Source organism: Hydra viridissima, unplaced genomic scaffold, assembly GCF_058129835.1.
Source record: "Hydra viridissima isolate aposymbiotic clone 2 unplaced genomic scaffold, HvirCarnegie_v1 scaffold_13, whole genome shotgun sequence".
NCBI classification, from domain to species: Eukaryota; Metazoa; Cnidaria; class Hydrozoa; order Anthoathecata; family Hydridae; genus Hydra; species Hydra viridissima.
The window spans coordinates 11,302,909-11,323,755 of record NW_028324312.1 but is presented as its reverse complement, the minus strand read 5'-3'; the positions used below and the strand labels follow the sequence as shown (position 1 = coordinate 11,323,755).

The 20,847-nt window shown below is 30.4% G+C and overlaps 1 protein-coding gene and 2 pseudogenes across 1 annotated transcript; 2 read left to right on the top strand and 1 right to left on the bottom strand.

The window, feature by feature from the left end:
* Nucleotides 1-1,552: 1,552 nt before the first annotated feature.
* On the bottom strand, nt 1,553-3,862 carry LOC149880509 (uncharacterized). The gene has a single exon (XM_090069895.1). The coding sequence runs from the start codon at nt 2,635-2,637 to the stop codon at nt 2,260-2,262; it is 378 nt and encodes a 125-aa protein (XP_089926021.1). The 5' UTR covers nt 2,638-3,862; the 3' UTR covers nt 1,553-2,259.
* A 2,147-nt stretch (nt 3,863-6,009) lies between these two features.
* On the top strand, nt 6,010-11,184 carry LOC149880508 (uncharacterized; annotated as a pseudogene).
* Nucleotides 11,185-12,823: 1,639 nt separating this feature from the next.
* LOC149880507 (torsin-1B-like) lies at nt 12,824-14,888 on the top strand (annotated as a pseudogene).
* Nucleotides 14,889-20,847: the final 5,959 nt, after the last annotated feature.

The window sequence follows — 20,847 nt, the reverse complement described above, 5'->3', positions numbered from 1 at the left end:
TTATAACGTCACAAAAAGTTTTCATACACTCAACAAAACTAGTACTTAATAATATGAAATTCCTTTGTAGTTGATTAAAACTTGTTCAAATTTGTTCGTTCATAGGTTTTTATTATTGTAATAATAATATTTTCAGCAAAAATTTAGTTATAAACATAAGTTTAAGTACGAAACATCACGTGTCTAAAAGTATGCTTGAATTAGTAAAAAAATCTCTTCGTCAAGTTGCCAATATTATTGATAATACACATTCCACCGTTCAAAGTATTGCTAAAAAATTTGAAATGACTGGTTCTGTTAATACATTACCAAAAATTGGCCGACCAAAAAGTTTAAATTCACGAAATAGACACGGTCGATTACTTAAAACGCAATAGATTTGTTAATATGCGCATGCTCCGAATATTGAAATCGAAAGCGATGTAAGCATTAAAAAAGTTTTTCGATTTATCAATAGTGGCAATTCTAAGGTTTTCTCAAATAATTTTACAAATAGAAATCTTCTTTAAAAAATGTAAAATGGGATAGTTCCTATTATAAGCAAAGTATACATGTTTTAAAAAACCTTGAAATTTAATTGTGCGCGAATGTTGAGAACTGAAAAAGCAGCTGTCGAAAAAAAATAAACTGTGAATTTTAAAGTCAAAATAAATTAAAATCTGGTCGTAGAATTTCAGGATTTTTTTTATACTAAAATTTGGTCGATATACAACATACCAAAGCAAGTTTCACTAAGCATTCAAATTTTTTCTTTACGTTGATGGCTTACAAGTGATTGCGATATTGCACTGCTTTTGGCTGGTTCTTAACTATGTACAAGTGCTACAACTCAAGGAGCTAGTGCTGTTTATAAGTTCGTATTCTCTAAATAGTTGCTGAAACCTGGTCTGGAGATGAAAATGTGGTTGAAAATACTCCTTTCACCTTTTACAAAGATAAGAATGGAAAGTTTAAAAGAAATCTAGCACCTTGGGGTTATGTAAAAGATCTATCAACACATATTCTCACTCATCTTGATCCAATAGAAAGGTCTAAAGTTACCAAAGCAAAAATTAAAATCTTTAGAAAATAAATTAGTTCAGCAAATGTAGCATACGTCAATTTGTAAATGACATATGCTATACTCTCATATTAAAGCCATTTTTAACACTGCTAATGTAGCTTAAAGCATTAAAATAAGATTTATATAATACTAGCAAAAAACAAGCCGTAAAACGGGTTACGGTAGGTCTGTTACTTAATTTATAGTGGCTGTTTTCCACAATTTAATGTTGCGAAACCTTAACTATGCCCTTTTAGAAAAACGCTTCAAATTAAAAAATTGAACCATCTGTAAAAATAAAATAAAAAGTATGCGGAGGTAAATAATTTTCCAACTATTTAATATTATTTGAGTAATTTACAACTGATATTGGTCATATCAGTGTAAAGCAGAACAATTTTCCTCGACATTACTAAGTTCAAAACAATACTTTTTTAGTTACTGTTACAAAATAATGACACTTCATCATGCTTTAAATTGACGAAAAAGTAAAGCTAAATTCTTCTTATATTTTTTTTATAACATGAACTTTTATTAATAAGATTAATGTAAAGCGAACGTAAATTATACATGAGTTATTAACTTTTTGGCATCCCCTTGATACATGTTTCTTTTAGAAAAAAAAAAAATTGTCTTTAAACGTTAAATGCCCACAACTAAATAAATTTATTAAAAATATCTGACCATTCGACCATTATTTTATATGGCACTTATCTGACCATTTCTATAAATCGGCTCTTTGTTTCAATAGTTTTTAGTAAACGGTAATTTGCTACCATTTACTAAGAATTCCATTTGTTACTCGAAATTTAATTCTCTTAAATATTTTGATACTAATAAAGGACCTCCCTTCCCCGTTTTTGCCTTAATGGTGGTCAGGAGAATAGAGTTATCTTAACCATGAGAGAAACACGGTGTTTTGAGATATACCCCAACTCTATCAAATGTTTGACCTTGACTTTTATAAACTGTCATCGAATAAGCCAAACTGACAGAAAACTGATTAGGTTTCAGAACAAAAGGTAAATAAGAACCTGATAGAGTCAACTGAATTCGAGGAGCAAAAACCCGTTTACCACCAAAAAAACCTGTCAAAACCTCTGCACCAATGTAATTATTTTGAAGAGCACAAACTTTCATTCGAGTACCATTGCATAACCCAGCTTTGAGATCGAAGTTTCTAAGTAGCATAATTACACAACCAATATCAATTTTAACTAATGAGGTAGCATACTTGAAGGAGTTAAGCTGTTCAAAAACTCAACAGGAAAGTTATTTCCTTCATTAAGGTCATCAGCATCAATTTGATCAGCACTTAAATAAACTTTGACCTCACCCGGCAGACATTCAAGCACTTCTTCATTGATTGATAATGAATCAACTTTAGTTGGTGTTAAAATCACGTTTTTAGAATAATCAATTTGATCAGCATCTCCAAACATCCTTTCAATAAACGATTCATTTTCTCTAAAAATGCACTGATTTGATATTTCAATGCATCCTTTAAAAGAATCCTCCTCTTTGACAGGTATTCTTCTATTACCAAATTTTAGTAGCCATTGGGAAAATTCAACTTCCCCACCTTGTACTCTCATATTTTCAGTTAATGCAAATATCTGCACCCACTGCCAATGCAAAGAACATTTTATACACGATTTTACTATTTAAGTTGGTTGTCCTCTTTTCACAACAGGCAGAATAATCTTAAAGTCACCGCCAAAAAGAATTATTTTTCCTCCGAACGGAAATTTGTTGTTGCAAATATCTTTTAACTACCTATCAATTGCATTTAAGGCATGTTTAGGTATCATGGATGTTTCATCAAGCAAAAGCAAACTAACTTGTCTTAAAAAATGCCCATGTTTAAAGTTAGGAGTTACATTACATGTGCCATTATCCAATATTGGAACAGGAAGTTTGAATAAACCATGCAGTGTAGATCCATTTGTAAGAAGAGTTGCTGCTATGCCACTCCATGCAGCTGTAGCAGATTTAAAGCCTCTACTTATGGTTTCAGCAATCAAATAATTATAAGTAAAGATTTTTTCACTAAAAGCTGGTCCATCCCTAAAAACAATCTAGAATGTTGGTTTTCTACACTTGGTTGCTCATCAAGTGCAGCAAGGATAGCATTACATACATTTAATTGATTGACATTAAGCAACAATCTAATTTTTTGGCTTTGTCAAGAGATTGTTAAACATTTTCATTAAAATTTTCTAGATTTAAACCTATAAACTCATGAATAACAGGAAGATTGTAATCAGCCAGCGCTTAAGCACTTTGATTAACAATCTTTTCAATTTGATGAAGAGTAGCTTATTCAGCTATTAGAAGTGGGACTGAGCGGTGAATGAAATCTTCCATCATAAAAGCTTTGTATGTATTCCAGAGATGTAAAGGGTTGTCAGAATCACAAAAGATCAAGATAATTGATACTAATTGTCTAATTTGCTTTGGCATATGTGTTGCCTCAGAAAGAGTATTCTGCCATTCAGTGTCATCTTACAACAGACCTTTTAAAACACATGGTTCACAAAACGTTTTAAGGACAATACCATTAACAGCACGCACATCCTCCCAAGATGTTGCTCATTTTGCTTGCGAAAGTAATAGTTTAAGAAAAAACAATTCTCCAGTTGGATTAACTTTATACATTCATTATAAAAAGATACAAAATATATATTTACAAACAATACTCTTTACCTTCTTTTTTTCCTCATAAGAACTCTAATCTTCATAACAAAACCTTTACATACAATAACATGTGACATGCGTTGTCAGTGTTGGCACAAAATTTTAATTTATTTTTCTAAATTTTCTAAAAAAGAATAAAATTAGTTATTAGCATCACAGAAGTTTCAAAGTAGTAATAACCATTTTATGGAAATAGCATAAGTATAACTTTAAATAACATCCATACTCCAATATTCCTTCTAAAAAATAAAAAAATAAAATTAAAACTGCTAAAAGAGAAACTAAAATAAACAAAATTTAAACAATTTAAAAAAATTAAAATCCTTTTTACTTTAAACCCGTTCTACTTTATCCAATAAAAACTCAAATCCTTTCTACTTTATCTAATAAAAATTTAAATCCTTTCTACTTCATTTAATGAAAATGTATATATAACTATTTCGAATACTTAATTCAATTATAGTATGATCTTAGCGATGATTATTTATCTTAATATGATTCATTATGCAATAAATCTAAACTAATAATTAAGTTCAAAAAGGAAAAAAATTTTAACTCGCTTAATTGATCTTTCTCCAATGACCGCGTGCATTTAAACAAAGCGCTCTTTCAAAGCCTAGTAACTAACGACAAAACGACGTTAAACATTAAGAATTCTGTAGGAATTATATTATAGATGTACATCTTTGAAAGTTACCAAATAATTTATATTTTTGTTTTTATGCAGCTGTAATGGTCTTTTATATCATAACTTCATTCCTGAAAAATGATATTCACGTTAAAATTGTAGGAGATTATGTTGGAGGAAGTTTTAAGTTGAACTACCAGATTATAAATAATTTAAATCTAAATAGTAAAAAAAATTCCATCATTTTCTACATATTCTAAGGCAAAGGACTTCAGAGTCAAAATCAAAGTAGCCATGACATGGTATCAAGAACAAATAGAAGACCTGCTAAGAATGAAGTATAAATAATAGAAACAAATAATATATATATATATATATATATATATATATATATATATATATATATATATATATATATATATATATATATATATATATATATATATATATATATACATTAGGATGTCCCAAAAAAAATTTTTGTGCGCTATCAAAAACTTGGTTTTTATATGTAAAAAGACGAAGTATATAAAAAATATTGAACTGAGGCAAGTGTAAGAGCTTGGAGTAAAATATGAAATTTTTAAAAAATGTCAGTTTTTGTCAAGTTTGTTAAGTTTTTATTATTTTTATAGTACATGTGATATAAAAGAGATGAAATTTATTCAAAAGTAGGTTTTTTTAAATATAATTTTTTAAAGTAGTCATCTTTTACTTTAATTCAATTTTATATTTAACTTTTTTTCTTAATTATTGGTATTTTTTTGATCATTGCTATTTTTTACTTACAAAATTTTGATTTGTTTAATATACATGTGATTTAAAACTGTTTCAAAGTTTTTTGTTTCATAATTAAATATATTGTTAAAAATGGGTCACATAGTAAAAACATCCAGCAAAAAAGGATTAGGGCAAAAGGAAAAGTACACTGTTCAAAGCAGTTTAAGACAATCTCTTTATCTGTTAAAACATCCCATAAATGAGCTTCCAGTCAACCAACTGCCCAGTGTCAGAAATATCCTGCAATACTTTCACTTTTTAAAATCTTCTAGGTAATTTTAATATCTTGTGTTTTTCTAATTTATTTACTTAACCTACAGTTCATGAATATAATTATATATTTTAGTTAATTCTCTTTTATATAGGACCACCAGATTTTAATCCAGCAAAGAAATTATTGCTTGTCCAACAAAAACAGGAACCAGAAGTCTAGTTTGCCAGTAAAGAGCATGCGAAAGATCAATCAATAGATGCGTAACTTCAGCTGTCACTGACTTCTGGATAAAAGCTGGTTTTACGTGCAACATTATTAGTGGAAGATCTGTTAGGTAAATTTTACACAAAAAAAAATTACTGGCTAATCTTGTTTTTCAGTAACTGCAGCTATGTAATATTTTTCAGTGAAAGGATCCTAAAACTCACAGAGAAATATAACAAAATGAAAGGATGGAGTAAACTAAACTGGCGTTCAAGTGAAGGGATTGGGACTCAAAAGCAAGTAGATTTCCAGGTGGAGGTTGATACCTTGTTTGTTAAATCTTTTCCAACAATAATTGACATGATAATGAAAGATCAGAGAAGAACCGAAGATACAAAGACAGAAGATGTAGCCTTCTACGAAGGCCAGAGATCTAAAATGAATATGACCATGACTGCACAGCATGATGAAGAATTTGAAATTAAGGTTCTGCGAAGAAAGCAGAGATACGAAAGAGTTAGGCAGAAAAACACAAAGGCTCAAAAAGAAAAAACAGACTTCTGCAAACATTTGACAGATTGCAGAAATCAACAGACAAGAAAAGTACTGACAAAGCTTTGGATGGACAAATTGAATTTGAAGATGATGTAAGCCCATTTGAAAGTTCCATTTTATGTGAAGAAAGTGATGATTCTGAATATGATGTGTCCAAATCAAAAAAACCCAAAATAATTTTAGAGTTAACTCCAGATGAACTAATTGAAGCTACTTCTGCTGTTAGCGTTCGGTATAGAATCGGTGTTAGGCCCAAGACTGCTATAAGTTCTGCTATCTCCAATAAAGCAGGTGTTGACTTGCATGAGATTAATTTATCAAGATCTACAATGCACAGAAAAAGATACAGAGTTATTGAAAATCTAGGTAAATATTATTCACCTAAGCGATTAAGTTTATTTTTTTTATTATCTCTATTATTTTAATGTATAATTTAATTGATTTAGGAGAAACACTACGACAGGATCTTGTTGATGTTTTAAAAGGAAAAAAACTCAAAGTCCATTTTGATGGGAAACTTGTTAGACAGCTGGAAGAAGAGAATGATCTGACAGTTAACTGTGAGAGAATTGCAGTTAGTGTAACTAGCCCAGATTTGGAATGTAGAGATGATTTTTTGCTTGGCATAGTGTAGGCAAAAAATTCAACTGGGTCCGAGCAGGCAAATTTAATCCTCAATCTCTTGGAATACTATGATATTGTTGACAATATCATTAGTGTTTGCTGCGACACAACTGCATCCAACACAGAAAAATTTTCGGGAGCAGTTACATTTCTATCAACTATCCTTAATGCAAGTCTTGTCTGGTGCATGTGTCGTCATCATATTATTGAAGTACATATTAAACATTTTATGACTGCTCTGACTGGCGCCGAGAGCAAGTCTCCGAGAAGAGAAACTTATGTGAGTTGGTGATCAAAGCTGGAATTTTGTTTTGCCTAGCCAAGGTTACCCATGACCAGGTTAAGTTAACTGCACAAGGGGACTTGACTGTTTTAGAAAACTTTAAGTTTTTTGTTAAAAAATATGGTAGTCACCAATGATTGTGCAGAAAGAAATATAAAACTGATCCAAGACTTTATTATGTCATACCGTAATGAAGATATAAAACAGAATGTTTTGTTGGTTGCAAAAAAACCACACAAAAACGTTGAATAAAAATCTGACTAAAACCCAGCTATTTCAGATTTGAAGTGCTGGTGATATTTGTTCATTATTTCTTTCCACAATTCTTCAACACATGCAACATATATTTCACATAATTTTTAATATGATAAATGCTTAAAATAATTTTTTTTCTAATATTTACAAGTTTTATCGTAAAAATAGCAAAAAACCAAACAAAATCAAAAATTTGAAGTTTTACACTAAGCACTTATAACCGTTTATATTTAAAAGTTCTGATATATTTGGTCATAATAAACCTAGTAACCAAGTTCTGGATAGCGCACAAATCTTTTTTCCAAAAAAAAAATTTTTTTGGGACACCCTAATATACAAACATACATAATACCCAAAAGAAAAAAATGCATATTCCATAATTTTTTAAAAAAATTAACCGACTTGCGGGTTGTTCCTTAATTCGGGTAGTTCCGATGGTCGCGTTTTAAAATCAGGTAGCGTAGTAAAACAAGCCACCCGAGTTAACTACTCGACTAGTAAAAAAAGAGAAGGCCTAAGCATAAAATAAAACAAATATAAGAAGATAGTAAAGAGAAGGCCTTAAATTGTTTAGGGGCTTCTCTTTATGTTATAAAATAGTCATGAATAAATTAAAACCATTAAAAAAAAGCATAAATAAAAAATAAAAACATAAAATTTTAAAGAAATGTTATGAAAAAAAGCACGAGATATCCGATTTTATTACCCGACTAGTAAGTAGTTCCGAAATACGGGTAGTTCCGATGATCGGGTAACAAAAGCGGGTTGCTCATTAAATAATGTAAGTAAATTTAAAAAAAGAAAATTTTACTTACTTTTATATTTAAGAGGTGAGGTGATAGCACAATGTTTAAAAAAAACTTTTAAAAATGGAGTATTAATTCCTCCTATTCCATATCAGTATTAGTTTTTAGCTAATCAAAAATAATACATACATGGAGTAGGTGGAATTAATACTTACATGAAGCATTGGTTCCATCCACTCTATATAAGTATTAATTTTGAATAAGTAAAAAATTAACACTTACATGGAGTGGGTGGAACTAATAAATAGAAATAAAATTGATATTAAAAGAATTGAAATAAAGTTAAATTAAAAAAAACGCAATAAAAAAAAAAAAAAAAATACCCAATCGCGCGAAAATTTTGGTTGGATGATTGAGTTATTTTATTAGTTAACTTGGTAAACCTGAATTATTAGGTAATTTTATAACCCGATTTTCGGGATTTCTAAGGGTAATATTCGGGTAGTTTATATCGGGTAATATTCCACCGAAAGGCTTGGGTATAGGGTACTCATGTAGTTTAAGGCCAGTTTCCGTAAATTTCGGGTTTGTTTCGTTTATCTGAGGGTGACGTAAAATTAAGCCGTTCAGATCCCGCAGGATTTTTCTAAACGTTTATAATAAAGCGGTGACTAAAAAAGTCCGACAAGAAAATTTTCTAATTTTTTGAGTGCATATATCATGAGTTCATAACATGTTATGAATTAGTATATAATACAATGATTTATAACAAACCACATTTATTATTCAAATCTTGAATACTTAGTGCTCAATGTTCGGAACAGAACATAGAAAATAGAAAGTGCACAATGTTCTTAAAGAAAAAGAAAATAGAAAGATTTCTTGACAATTCTGAAAAGAGAAACTGGCAGCATAAATATATATATATATATATATATATATATATATATATATATATATATATATATATATATATATATATATATATATATTTACATACATGTTTTGCTTGTTTAGATATTATCTAGATAATCTAGATAATATCTAAACAAACAAAAAATTAATAAATCAATTGACCGGATGATTATTGTTAAAACAAAATGAATAAAAAATTATGATAAATTAAATAATGATAATCAATACAAATCAAATCCTATTTAACAAAAATTTATTACCAGAATTTAACTGTTACTCCAATAATATCACAAAGGATGTTTTCAAAACCAATCGCAAAGGTTTTTCCAATTCATTTTGATGTATATAAACATTCTACAATTACCATAATCTTTAAACTTATTTAGCTGCTTTTTAATAAATTTATGTAAACTAATTGTTAATTCAACTAATGTCCATGCATTTGTTGTCATTGATTTATAATGTATTTTGAATAATAATAATTTTACTACAAAAGAATGTAATAAATCGATTTCTATTTCTTTCAAACAAATCGGTTAAATTCGTTTTGTCAATAGTCTACTAAAGACTACTGCTGATTTTATCAATTTATTTTCAATCTAAATCTTTTTCTTTCTCGCAATACTTTCATTCTTGTTAAATAAATATTTTCTTTTTCTTCATTTTCTCCAGTTTTATTTATCTTTACTATATAAATTACACATGCTATCAGTAAAATTTCAATGTGTTGTATTTAAGCAGGATCCATCCTCCTATAGTAAAATAAATCACACTTTTATATAATTATAAAATATACTTGTAAATAATTTTTTTTTAGTTATACAGTAAGAGTTGTAAAATAGTAATTGATTTCTTTGACCAGGAAGCTCCATCAACTACATTAAAAAATTAAAAAAATCATGAAAAGTACTCAAAAGAGACTATACTGTCAAAATATATTTGGAAACTAAAAGAAAAAAATATTAACTTTAAATTAAACTGGTCTATTCTAAAAACTGCGCCTACCTATAATAACATATCTCGAAAATGTATATTTTGTTAACAAAAAGGTTTGAAATTATTACTATTTAGATCTAGAAAATTTACTAAATAAAAAAAACTGAGCTTATTTCTAAATGCAGACATGAAAATAAGTACCTTTTAATAAATTATAAAAACAAATGACTAAACTTATTAACCAAATTTATTTAATTCTAAATACCAATTAAAAATAACAAATTTATATATATATATATATAGTAACCACACGCTCTATTTTGTTTATTACGAATAACTTTTACCGACAGAAAACATTCTGTTTATGCGGTCATCAAAAAGCCTTTCAAAACACAATCGCTAAATATTAACGAGTTCTTGACACTTCATTGTACGTCGTTGAAAGAAATAATAAAACATCGGATTTTCTACCTTACCTTCTGAATCAAAGTATGAAAAAACAATATAATTCAATATCGACGTCTTTTAGCTTGTAGATAACTAGAAAAGTTGTGCTTAACAATTTAAGCCCTTATTTTTTGAAACATTCATCCTTAAGTTTAAGGACAATATGCGTCATCCACCATATTTTTGTCAATAATATTTTTTTCAACTTAGCCCAACTTTTGCTAAGTATTATTCAGCTTAGACAACAAATTTTCAAAAACAGTTTTTTTAAAAAAGAAGTTATAGAAGGTAGGACGAACTACCATAGAAATTTGGACTGGCCTTAAATCACCTGAGTAACTAAAGTTATTAAAATTACCCATCTGTGGGTACCCACGGGTATTCGGGTCGGGTTATCGCTCCCTACAACTGGTATCATATGCTCCAGGCTGTACACAAGATGTTGGCACACAGTCATCAGTTTCAAAGCATAAAGGTTATTCTGTTTGGATCTCTGCGAGATGAGCCACTGGAGTCCTCTAACAAGGCGTTTAAGCATAACAGAGAGTATCACACCAGGAAGTTCTCCAGACTCAAGACTAACTATGACGTCATGAAGAATACTTTGCAGCTTCGATCCTAAGGTCTTTAGAATGAGAAGGAGTCAGGGAAAGGAAAAAGACTCCATTCTACCATAGGAGGCCAAGATGCTCATGAAGGACTAGTTTATGTATATCATTCGCTAGATTTTTATATAATTGTCTATATTTTTTTTATGTTAATAAAGTTCAAGGTTATTGTTCATTTTATGCTTATATTTACTATATCAAAGAAATTAAGTTCATAAAACACATAAATATGAAGAATATACCGTCTTAAACGCCTTTAATCACCCTAAATTGACCACCTGTGTGGTAATGACTATTCAAAACTTAAAAAATGTGCCCGGAAACAAATTCCTTGGCCCCAAAAATCCCTGTAGACATGTATCATATGTCCATATTCAAGTTATAAATTGTTTTGCAATTAGTTCTGTCCCACTGCGCAATGCCAACATTTTAAATTACACATTTTCTAAAAATAAAAAAGCATCTCTTCAAATAGTTAGCATAATTACATATAATACAGATACACACAAACACATAGGCATATTTAAAAAAGTAATTGAGTATAATGTTAAAAGGAAGTCGTGTGTTATGCAAATATGTGAACTTGTCAGAGAAAATAAATGAATATTTTTATGTCACGAATCTCCTAACTATATGTGTGGTTGATCTTTTTTTCCCGAAAATTTAAAAATTCACTCTTAAATGTCAATTGTTAAATGAAAAATTATACATGCTAGAAAATAAAATTAGGCTAAATAGTTTCTTAAACATCATCATAATTATCATCATGATTACGATAATCATGATCATGATCATGATAATCATCATCATGATCATAATCATGATTATCATCATCATCATCATCATCATCATCATCATCATCATCATCATCATCATCATCATCATCATCATCATCATCATCATTTTGATCTCTGTCTGGAGCAGGTCTAGCTACCATTTGCTCTCCTATGATACGGTATTCCCAAACTGGTACAAAGGTGTTTAACAGATCGAAGTTCTTGTTGATGAGGGCCAAATTCTTAGTGGTTTTTGGAGACAACCTGCATCTCTTTTCGTGGACCACCTGTCCAGCTTCACTAAAGGCATGCTCACTTGAGGGACTTTAGGCTGGCAGGCAGTAAGTCCTGCCAAGATGAACATCTCTCTGCGATGTGTCTTTCACCAGTCAAAGGGATCAACCTTCGAATCTATCACAGTTGTTTCTCTAAATTTTGCCCACTCGGCGGTAATCATAGGGCCCTCAGCTGTAGCATTTATCTGCCAGAATATGCTGGACACAGTCTAAAAGAAAAGAAGTTAATTGAACGTTTAGTAAACTTCGTAGAACTTCGCTTACTTTAATCTTAAATTGTTTAAATTCAAATAATTTTAAAAAGTTCGTGCAACTTTGACAACCCTTCCCCCCCGGATTACATAGTATTCTCAAGTTAAAATTTTTATGACTTTAATTAATTGATTACATTAAGGTTAGTAGAAGTATATTTATCTAATATATAATAAGTTTATTTTATATTATTTTTAAAAGCTTTTACACCTCCTACTGCATTCCACAGTTCAATCTCGCCATCATCTTCAAGGAACTCTGGGTTAATCTCATCAGAGACATTGATTGTACCTTGATGTCTTGATATCCAGTCAGCTGTTGTAGGATGATTGGCTTTCAGCTTTTCAAAATTCTCATCCTTGTCACCATAAGCATGCAGTTGTTGGCCTTTCAAGAAAAGGTGAAGCAAGCAGCCTACAGCATAAGGCATGATGTCACATCCTCTCTCGGCAATCGTTTCTCGAGTTAAACAATGAGCTCAAACATAAAAGGGCCTACTTCAGTGACACTGTTCTTTCTAATTTCTTTGACCCTCAGAGAAGCGCACATATCTACAAGCTGAACAATGGCTGTCAGTGCTTTATCCATTGTAATTTTCTTATTACTCCACATTGACTCAGAGATGATTCAGCGTGTGGTCAGGAGTAGCAGAATGGCTGTCAACCAGCTCAAATTGTTCATCCGTAGAAAATGGGTGTCGTCCATTCCTTTTTGTCAGCCCTGAGAGCACACTTCAGAGGTGGCAGTCTAGGAGCATCATCTGGACATAGTTCGATCTGGTGGCACAGGAGGCAGTGATCTTTCTGTAGGGTACTGAAAAAAAAAGAAAAGAAAATTTGGCATAAAACTTCGTATAAAATTGTTAAATCTTAAAAAACTTCGTTTTAAATTAAAAAATACTTTTAAAATTTGATATTATGTCGTAAAACTTCGAATTTGTATCTACCTAAAAAGATAAAATTATCACCATTCAGCTCGAGGCACTTCTTTTTCAACACCCCTTCAAAAAGAGGACAAGAGGACAGTGATTGAATCGGACGGAGACAAACCAGCGAGCGATGGTTCTTTGACATTTGAACGTTGAAACCGTGTTAAATAACACACAAATTCATAAAGTTTTCAATTTCGTTAGATGCAATGTAAACAAATTTATTCGATTTTCATAACCATAAAAAATTAATTTAAAACTTTTTGCAGCTCTTAATATCCTTTTAATTAAGTTTTAACGACTTTTAAAGGTTATTGAAGTCAATCAAAAATTAAAGCTACAACTTTTTACTACTTTCGTAATCGATCAATTAACATTTTTTTGAAGTTTAACAGATTTCAACTTCGTTTTATTGAAGAAACGTGGCCAAAATGACGGTTTTCAAAGTCGAACAAAAAAATACGAATTTGAAAACAGTAACTCGATTGCTTTATCTCTAATGCTGACAAACTAACCAAACTTAGTAGACTGTCACTGTCATAGTGCCTTTTTTCATTTTTTTTAACTAATAATAAAAACCATATATTTCCAATAAACATAATATTCTTTGTTATTTCATTGTAAAAAAAGTTATTTCATTGTAAAAATCCCTATTAATATACTTGCAACTATTTAATGCCTTTTTTATTTTTTGCAACAATTATATAATTTGATTAGTTTAATGTTTTTTCTTTAAATTAAAATATTCTGTTTGTTAAAAAGTTGCTTCAAATTTGTTGTTTTATGTAAAAAGAATTACCTCCGAATTCTCTAAAAGTCAATTGTAAATCCAAGAATATGTAAATAATATGAAATATCTTTTAGTTGTCAATATGTAATACAAATAAAATAATAAAATAACGCCGATTTCTTTTTTTTGCTTAGCAACTCCCTATCGCCAAAAAGAAGAGCGTTGCAATGAAAATTTCTTAAGGCACAACAACAACGGACTCTTTTCATGGAAAGAGGAGTACTGGTAAAGCTTTTGTATCGGATATTATTAAAAAATATTTGTTCAAGAAGGGACTTAAAAGTAAGTTTGTTTGTAAAAAAGTTACAACAATACATTACCCTTAGGGTGATAATTTGCAACAATACAAAGCAGAATTAAAAGCATTCATTGAAACATCTACAAAGAATTGTGAACGCTTATTGTTCATATTTGATGAAGTAGATAAAATGCCCGAGGATCTTGCAGATGTTTTAAAGTCCTATTTAAATTACCATGATTCATTAGGAGGTAGAGATTATTGTAAAAGTATTTTCATTTCTCTTAGTAACGCTGCTGGTGACAAAATAAATAATTTCGCTTTAAATCATTTTGCCGAGAGAAGGAATAGAGAAGAGGTTAGTAGTGTTGAGATGGGTCAACTTTTATCAGTCGGTACATTTAACATGCCAGGCTTATTATACAAATCAGCATTTAAAGAATGCTGATTTGTATAATAAGGATTTTATATGCCTTTTCTACCACTGGAACGTAAACATTTAAAAGACGAAAAAACCAGAATTTAAAAGACGAAATATTTTATATGATGATATTATGCTTGAAAACATAGCTTCTAAAGTGTATTATTTTCCAGATGATAAAATGCTTTTTTCTGCAACAGGCAGCAAAACAGTTTCTGCATCAATTGAAAACAATATGCATCAAGATTTCTAGAACATTTTTACCTTTAAACTATAAATATGCGTAAATTGGTAACTGCTTTAAATAGGAAAATGAATAATATTTATATTGGTCAATCATTGTATATTATTTCGCGTAATTGATGCTAATTATATTTAAATCCTACACTGCCATATAGCATTTTGTCATTGTAATGCTAATGTAATTTTTATAAAAATACTCGTGTAAACTTTTGCACTCGTACGTATATTACACAGTGGGCAAATCAACGTCGGAACAACGTCTGATCGATGTCGAAGCTGACGTCGGATCGATGTCGGCTTCGACATTGATCCGACGTCAGCTCCGACATCGATCAGACGACATCGATCCGATGTTACATTGGAAATGAAAAGGTTGGGCGACGTCGAAAAAAGACATCCGGTGACTTCAGCTTCCAATGTCATTCAACGTTGAACGATGTTAAACCAACATCGGAACGACCTTAGATTACTGACGTAAAGACGATGTCATTATGTACTAGAGCGATGTTAAACGAACATAATAAATACAATTAAAAAATAGCACATATATCCTGGCGTAAAAGCATTCATTACAAAAAACTACTTTCTATTTTGCATCAGTATCTTTCTGAAGACGCCCACCATCTTCGCCAACAGTTTTGCTATGAGCATACCGCAATACCTTTTGAATTTCCGCTTTGATATCGACTACCCTAACTTTCTTTCTTTTCGTCATGACGCTAATTAAATAGAAGTTGAAAGTATTAAGGCATAAATATATATAGAATAACTTTAATTAATTTAGAATTTCAAATCACATAAGTAAAGTTATTTCGGTTACAAAAGCAAGCAACTAATGAAGTTTTAAAAAAATAATCCTTTAACTACCCGACTAGAACAGCTTAAATTGACTGAAAACGTTAAAAACTTTCCGAAAACTAGACCCATTTACCATCTTTATAGGTAAATAAAACAGACTTATATTAAGTCTGTTTTGTTACTTCAGGGTTTCGTTAATGTCGAAACCAGCTATATTGTTGTCAACATTAGTGATGTAGCAGAATAGTTGTAAGAGCGCTCGTCTTGTATTCATGAGGTTTGCAGTTCAACCCTATTCCTAGGTCTCTGGAAGTACCACGCTTAAGGTGGTATACCCCCTTCAAAATTATCTTGGAAGTGAAATCTTATAGTCAAAATTAAAATTAAGCCTATGAAAGATCTTATTAAATGAAATCGATTTATAAAATTACAGGTGGTTATGTTGTCATGACAATCACCTAAAATGGCGGATATAGGAAAATATGCACGTCGCACTGTCAAAAATATCTCAGATTCTAATAGAGTATTCAAAGTAAAACTTGGCCCAATGATAAAAAACAGTTTGATCTATGCAATCTGCCAAAAGTTTTTAAATCTGACTATTAGTTTCCATGTAGCACTACACGGATTATGAAGATTTTTAAATAAGCCAATTTTTAGTGCTGAAACAGCAATATCTCAAACCCTGAAATGTTTTATAATTAACTTTTGGCAGATTGCATACATCATATAAAAACACATCATTGCTGAAAATTTGATTAAAAACTGATTACTAGAAAATCAAATAACTGTGACGGGAGATTGAAAAATAGAAGTTAGCAAAAAAACACTTTAAAAATTAAAAAAGAGAAAAAAATGCAGAAAAATATTTTTAAAATAAACAATGTCTGTAAATTTTAAAGCAAAATGTTTAAAAGCTACCAGCAGCATAAAGAGTTCCTTGTTTTTGCTTTTCCTTATCATTTTTGTTCTTTTTATTGCCCCTGATTGTTTTTCTACGCAACTTAACATCGGATTTATTTTTGTATGACGATTGATACAAGCGTATTTTATTTTCTTTATTGCAGCCATCTATCATAAATGTTCCTGGAATCATATTGAGTTTTTCATAAGTCATCACTGATGCTTTTCTTCCAATACTAAAGTTTGCAATAGCATCATATGTTGCAAATTTCAAATGTAACAATGAACAGAATTTAGTTTTCGGTACTCTTTCCCATATCATCATGTTAAGACTCTCATTTTGGTTCTGAGTTTTTCCATGCATACATTTTGCAAGTAATTCATTAGAGCTAAGTTCTTTATAAATTGGCTTTAGTAACTCAATAATATCACGTGGCAAACCAGGGCCAGGTTTATAGAGAGAAGGTTGATTGGGATGTTTTCGATCAACATTGTGCTGGCACCAACTTTTTTCACCGTTTGGACAATAGGTGTGATAATTATTTTCTTTTGAGGAAGCAACATGAAACAATGAAGCAAGTATAGCACTGCGCATTTCATGAACAGACTGATTTTTGGTTCTTACATTCAGTTTTACATTCTGGACAACATAACAACTGAACAACAATGGCTAATAAAGTGCTATCAATAATTCTGTATCCACATATGTTTTTTTTATTAGAACTTGCAAAAGTATTAATAGGGTTTACCTTCGAATTAGATACATTTATTGAGCTCTGTGAATCTGTTAGTAGAAGACTAGTATTTGCTGAATTTTTTTTATTTAAAGTATATTGATTTCCATGAAATCTTTTTTTCTTTTTGTATTGAGTAGCAAATTTCACACGTTCTCTACCCATTAAAAGTATAAGGTTTAAATTATATAAACATAAACAGATACCTAGATATATATATAACTTTTAAGATGGCAATTCGTTTTAAAGAAACTTCTGGAAGAAATTTATAAGAAATCCAGTTATTGCTTTTAATCTTACAGATGTTTTGATTAATGGAAAATAGAAATAAATTATAAACTCATTTCAACAAGCTTTTTCTCAGTATCAAAAGTTATATTTGGGGAGAATTTCTTGGCCAAGTAAAAATTTAACCGTTGCTATGGAGGTTGTCAAGGGCGCTTTAAAAAGTAAGGTTTAGTAAAGTTTGTTTTCCTCAAGTTACATACTGAATTTTAAAAAATGGTTTTCAGAATATGATTCTATGATAAATTTTAGATTAAATAAAACAACAAAAATTTTTTTGAAAAATTTGATATTTCTGAGGGGTATACCACCTTAATTCTTTTTTCCACGTAGAGGCCTATTCATATTTCGAAGTTATAAGAAAATGACGCAACTCTCATAAGTGTTGGGACATTCCTCATGAGATCTTCTCATTTCTCATTGTCTATCAGGAAAAGCTTTGAATTGTATTTTTAAAAATGTTTAAAATAATTTGCCGGTCTTTAAAGTAAAATATGATACATTAAACATTTTATTATAAAAGAAGAAAAAATTGCTATTGATAAGCTCGCAAACTTTTAACTTTTAAAAACGTAGTTTATCCCTTTGGTCCCGTTCATATTGAAACAAGCCATAACTTTGTGCGGCAGACTATAAAAAGAAAGAAAAAATTTAAAAATGATGAATAAATAATTTTAAGAGTATATTTACCATGTATACACACGTTATATATATATATATATATATATATATATATATATATATATATATATATAAAAAGTCACCATAAAATCAGTAAGACCCTTAAAAAACCCTGAAGTCATCAAAATTTTTGTCCCCTAATAATTATAGCCGCTAAAACTGTTAACTCCCTAAAATTAGATAAATTAAACCAACAATTTTCTTTAATTGACTTTTATGCAGACTTAAAATTGCTCAGTAATTCAAAAGTATATTGCAATGTTTTGAAAATAGTTTTTTTTTTTAAATTTGCACCAGTAGATGCAATTTCTTTTACAAATTTGAAATTCTTAGCGGTTATAAAATATCTGGAGACACAAGTGTGCTATTGACAACTATGACATATTTGGTAATTGATCATGTCAATGTGATGTGTAAAAAAATATGAGTACCTGCTTCTCTTGCACCACCTTGTGCAAAATATTTTTTTAAATCAAGCCAAAAAAAACCAAACTAAATCAATCAATCCTTAAAAAGTGCAGATTTTGGTGTAAAGTGTTGCGGTTGCCATAGAGACATAAAATTTTTTTTGCTAGCTCCTTCACCCTCCGTCGGGCGCAACTGATCTGACAGGCACATGCTTCATTCATTTGTTACTTTCTCCACACCGGAGCGCTTTTAAATCTAGATCTTTCTAGTAGCTTCCTGTCTTTATAAGACTTATAAAACCCTCTCACTTAGTTACTTTACAGATAACGTAAAGAGTATTAATTGACCTGTGTGTTCTGATAGGCTCATTGCGCCCGATTAAGTCATTTTATTTAGGTAGGTATTTTTTTAATTTTTTTTTTCAGATTTGTTTATTTCGCACATTTTAAACTAGTTATGTTAAACTAACTGTGCGTATTTCATAAAAATAAATAGAAAATCTTCAAATGGCCTAATATGCACATTGTGTCTAACTGTTATAACTTATTTATTAAAGAAAAGTTTAATGGCGTCTCAATTTGATAAACTAAGGAAGTTACTTGAGGAAGAAGTTGAAGAAGAACCCGCACAAATTGAATATTTTGCAGAAGAAAGTGATATTGACTCCGAATATGAAGTTGAACAATGCATTCTTAATTCAGAAACTGAGCAATCTGAAAACGAAACAGAAGATGACAAAGAAGAAGGAAACTCTTTTATGGGCAAAGATAAAAAAAACGGAGTGGCTAATTAAACCACTAAAAAAAAGTCGACGTCGAACGTCACACAACATTTGCATTCATCTTCCATTGGAAATGCAAAAAATGCCAAAACTCCATATGAATGTTGGAATAATATTTTTACTGACAATATAATCGAATTGATTGTTACATACACAAATATTTATATTGACTCCGTAAAAGATAGGTTTGTGCGGCAGAGAGATATCAAATCCACTGACATAATTGAGGTAAAAGCATTCATCGGACTATTATATTTAGCAGGAGTATATAGAGCAAATCGAATGAGTTTGGAAGATCTTTGGGGAAAAGAAGGTGATGGCATTGAAAAATTCTGTCTTGTTATGAGTCTCAAACGGTTTAAGACACTTATTTGTTGTCTTCGTTTCGATGACCGAAGAACTTGAAACCAAAGAAAAGAAACCGACCGCCTTGCCCCAGTTCGAATAATTTTTGAAACATTTGTCAATAATTGTCAGAAAAGTTTTAGTCGAGGGGAAAATCTTACTATTGATGAAATACTTCCGGGATTTCGAGGTAGATGTCAGTTTTGGCAATACATACCCTCAAAACCAAACAAATACGGTATAAAACTTTATTGTCTAGTTGATGCCAGGATGTTTTATACTGTCAAATTGGAAATTTATGCTGGGAAATAACCACAAGGGCCTTTTTGTTTTAACAACAAACCAAATGATGTGGTGATGAGAATGGCTGAACCTTTATTTGGATCTGGTCGGAATATAATAGCGGATAACTGGTTTACTAGCTTCGATCTCATAGATAAATTAAAAACTAAGAAGCTTTCATATGTCGGCACTGTCAGAAAAAACAGCTACCAATTGCATTTATAAATGTCAAAGGTAGAAAAGCAAACACAAGCATGTTTGGTTTTAACAATGATAAAGTTTTGGTCTCCTACATCCCGCGCGAAAGAAAGAATGTCATTCTAGTTTCAAGCTTGCATAATGATGATGCCATTGATCCTGAACCTGGAGAGCAAATGAAACCGGAAACAATCACTTTTTACAATCAAACCAAGTGTGGAGTTGATGTGGCAGATCAAATGTGCGCTTCTTATAACGTAAGCCGAAACACCAGACGTTGGCTTATGGTAATTTTCTATACAATACTAAATGTTGCTGGGATCAATTCGCTAGTAATTTACATTGAGAATAACCTCGAAAAAAAACCAAGAAGATTATTTCTAAAAGAGTTGTCACATGAATTGGTATTGGAACATCTACAGAGAAGAAGCATGAATATCGTTGGAATACCTTTTAGTCTACGTATTAGGATGCAAAGACTCCGTCCAAGAACTGATCAAGAAAAATCACAATCTCCTACAACTTCAAAAAGACGTAGATGTGTCACGTGCACT

What these genes read in the sequence shown, in the direction of transcription:
- LOC149880509 (XM_090069895.1), bottom strand. Translation starts at nt 2,637, where the DNA reads ATGAGAGTACAAGGTGGGGAAGTTGAATTTTCCCAATGGCTACTAAAA.